A 3,891-nucleotide genomic window follows, 5' to 3' on the forward strand; every position below is an offset into this window, starting at 1 on the left:
GTAATTTCTCAATCTGGACAGGTCTGAAAGACTGCTCTCTGCAAGCCGACCTGGCCTTTCCATCCTCACTGATCTACAGGATAGCAGGACGACATATCATATATCAATAAACATGCTTCTACGCATTCCCAGTGACAGGCCGTAGATTAATACCGCGACTACCCACAACGAGGACCTGACTCCTTGCAGGCATTGTGAAATGGTCAAGAGCGTTGCTCTTTCATGAGCCATGCTATAAAATATTGATGGTCACATCTGGCTGGCAGAGTGTCAATTTATGAGTATGTGTGGGTGCGGGGAAGGGATGTTATATAACAAAGACGAAGCTTGACAGAGATGATTGAGTAAACTACAAAAATGATCTCATTTGTAGGACATTCAATTTTATTTCACACACCCCATTGTTCTGCAGCTTTCCTGTTGACATCATTACCTTTTCATTATTGATAGGTATATTACCCACCATTTCCCACGCATATCACTTAAGAAGACGCTTTATTTCTTCCAGGTCTTTTTTGAATAAAGTAAGGAAGAATTAAAAGGTCTTCAGTTTCTTCATTTCATACAATAATGTATTGCAGTTCTTTATTTCTGTATTTGATAATATTGGGGATAATTTCTGTCTCTAGGACACCAATAGAAAAATATGCAGGGTTAGCTTTTTACTGGAGTTGTACTGTACAGGAAGGAATAAACTACTGTAAGGAGGTCCAATTCTTTCTTGCCTTTCCAAATATGTGTTGTGTGTGTCCCCTTTGGGAGACTTCTATCACTTACTCAGGCTCAGATAGGAAAAATCTTTCTAATAAGTACAAAGACCCAAATATACATGAACGGAGCTGTAACACCTTTTTGTGCTATCCAAAACAAAATATTTTGAGTGGAGTTGACCTTTAGAGGAAACCTATCAGGTTAGATATATGGAAAATGCCATTGCCGACCCCTTTTTTTTTATTAAAGCAGCAAGCTCCAAGGCTTTCATCTGTACCTATACTTTGCCATTTAGGATATCATTGGCTTGGAACAAAGCTTTACACATCAGTAACGCAGTCAATATGTTTGTTTATAGCCAGTGACTTGTTAAGTAAGGACAAGGATGACAAACTCATATTTTGCTCCTTCAGTCCAGCAGCGGCAGCTTTCATAATTACTTTTCTTTTTTAGTAATGCTGATGCAGAATTGGAAACTGTACTAAATAACTGACGTAAACAAGAATTGCTCTATAGTTTCTAACTACAGAGCTGTTTAACCATCTCATTATGAACTTGTAAATGTACCTATAGACAAAAATATAGTTTCTTTCAGTTTTTAGATACAAAAGGAAAGGTTAACATGTCTTTTTTTGCTTTCTGTATCGCATAACATTTCCTTTCACTTCTTCTCCTGGAGACACAATAGGAAGCGCAAGAGGAAACATTACAGAGGTGTGCATGATGATAGAGGATAGCTCTGAGGTCTGAAGATGTCTGTGTGCATTGAGATAGAGGTAAAGTAGAGGTATGCAGGCACCACAAATCAGGTGTAATGGGTTGTTTTAGGTGCCCCATTTCCAGGGGCTTCCACTTCCCTGGTGAGTGAAGAGGACTTCTCTGAGAGCAGTAAACATGTGACGATATGATCCAGTTCAACACGTAAGCTAAAAATTACTTCCTTTTTTTAATGGCATGCCATATTTATAAAGCTAAGGAGACAGAGGACAGGCCACATTGCTGTCATTGCACTGTTTATATGTGACTACACTGAGCTCAGCTCAAAACAGGAGACTTGTTTTGTAACGGAGGGGTGTCCGTTATAGTATACAGCAAAAACCACACTTTTTTGTTTTAGATAGAGGTGGAAACTGTTTTGACCCAGTGGTCAGTTACTTATTGTCCTGTAAATACCACAAAAAGTAAGTAAATACGCCTATGCAGAATGCACATTTGTCTGGTGTGTTATTGCATGCTAACCCTCCTATCCCACCAAGGGTTAAAAATAGGCAAAGCCATGGTGCCAGGAAATGGGCTTTATTGTTCATATTTATATATACACAATATTTTTCATTGCTCTAGAATTTCAAATGATCTTACTAAATAACCCAAAAAAATAAAAAAATCCACATACAATCAAAAATAACATACCATACACATGGAAAAGCCTTTTTCAAAATATTTATTTTGAAAATGGATGTACAAATACCTTAAGAACCAGTTCTCTTAATACTGAGCATTTATAAAACAACTTTTTGTAGCGAAGAATGACAGAAGCAGGGCCATTCCTTAAAAATTACAAAGGTATATATAGGTAATCATCTGACAAAGTAACTTCTCAAATAAAGCAACACAAAAAAAATGTTTCCACATTTTTCCACCATGGCCCTGCATTACTACTGCACGTGCTCCACTGGTGGATCTCCAGATATAATTTACATTCACATGACTGATGGCTTTGCTCCTCCACGGGAGGCCTATTAAAGCTGATTTGGGGAAATTGGAGCCAAAGTGGAGCTGTTGTACAAAGCAACCAGGTTTGAGATTCAGGTTCTTTAGAAACCTAGAATAGATGCTATGTTCAAGAGCTCTCCCTCTGCTTCAGTTCTTTTGCCCCCGTTTCCATGAATCATCCACAATGCCTGGAGCTTTTGTTCAAGAACTTTATGTAACAAAGAAAGACCTATACATTATATATTTTGTACAGCCCACTCCTACCTAACAAAAAATCAACACCTGCCTGTATTTAACAGTCTTTGTAGAAAGTAAGAAAGCCACATTGGCCTAAAACAGCATTGTAGATGTGCCAGTTTTAAAAAGTATAAAATTTTACATCCCCCTTTTTTGTTTTTCTAGTTTGTATAAAGCTACAACACAATAACAAAGAAAAAAAAATCATTACATGTCTGTACAGGGTCCCTTTGTGTTTTTTTATTCACTAGAGCTGCTATTTTGAATGCTTTGAAATGTGTTTGAACTTGAGGAAAATCAATATTCTCTTTGTAAAAAGCATACCACTTAATGACAACAGGCAGAAATGTTCTGTAAACATGATTAGCTTCCACAGCGGCCAACAGCTTACCCCTTCAAAAGCCCATCACGTCTTGTAATTGCATCTAATCTACCCACAATCTGTCAGTTGTTCAAGAGCGGTCAGCGATGGTGAAGGTAGTATGCAAGTCAAACCTTCAAAGCCTATAGCTTTTTGTGGTATATGGCACATCTACCATAGTTAAACATTAAAAAAAGAAACCTTCACAGCTTTAAAACAACCCTCACAGCAGAGCATGATCCAGTACCGTTGTGTTAGCTTATGAACAGACTGCTTAATACAATTACATCTAAGCTCCCTTACAGCCATGGGTGCCATGCAGGGTCCATACGACACAGGTTGTCCAGGCTGTTAGCAGCAGCCACTAGTGTGTTGACTTTGCTCTCTCCACCATCAAACTGAGCCAAGTTGTGTAGTCGTGTCATAATGGCAGTTACGGCTTTCTGGACCAGTGACACAAGCTGCTGGCTATCCATGTTCTCAGGCTGTCCAGCAGGTGAGAGAGGAGAGGAAGTGTCCTCTTGTGTCTTTTTGTGCCAGGCGATTATTTCATCCCGCAGTACTGTTTTCAGAATGCCGTCAACCTGATGAAAAGGTGAGAAAAACGAATTACTTATAAGTTACTGCAGCTCCAAATACCAGTAGGAATGCTTCCTACCACAATAGCCAAAAATCATTGGTGTCACTTAAACTGGCCCAAGAGATATAAATTGCTCAAGGAACCCCTGGAAACCTCTGGAAAATTGAGAAGCACTGGTCTATGCTAACCAGGCCACTAATATTTTAATGAAGCTGGTCTAAGTATAACATACATTCATGGTAAAACATATATATATATATATATATATATATATATATATATATATATA

The 3,891-nt window shown here is 38.3% G+C and overlaps 1 protein-coding gene across 1 annotated transcript in view; it reads right to left on the reverse strand.

Moving 5' to 3' along the window:
- Positions 1–1,991: 1,991 nt before the first annotated feature.
- Positions 1,992–3,891, reverse strand: part of TRRAP (transformation/transcription domain associated protein) — a 94,672-nt gene continuing 92,772 nt past the window's right edge. Inside the window, exon 68 of the mRNA XM_072419071.1 lies at positions 1,992–3,606. Coding sequence (XP_072275172.1) covers positions 3,322–3,606 — 285 coding nt within the window. The 3' untranslated portion in view covers positions 1,992–3,321. The remainder of the gene's footprint in view (positions 3,607–3,891) is intronic.

Source organism: Pyxicephalus adspersus, chromosome 7 (assembly GCF_032062135.1).
Source record: "Pyxicephalus adspersus chromosome 7, UCB_Pads_2.0, whole genome shotgun sequence".
Lineage (NCBI taxonomy): Eukaryota > Metazoa > Chordata > Amphibia > Anura > Pyxicephalidae > Pyxicephalus > Pyxicephalus adspersus.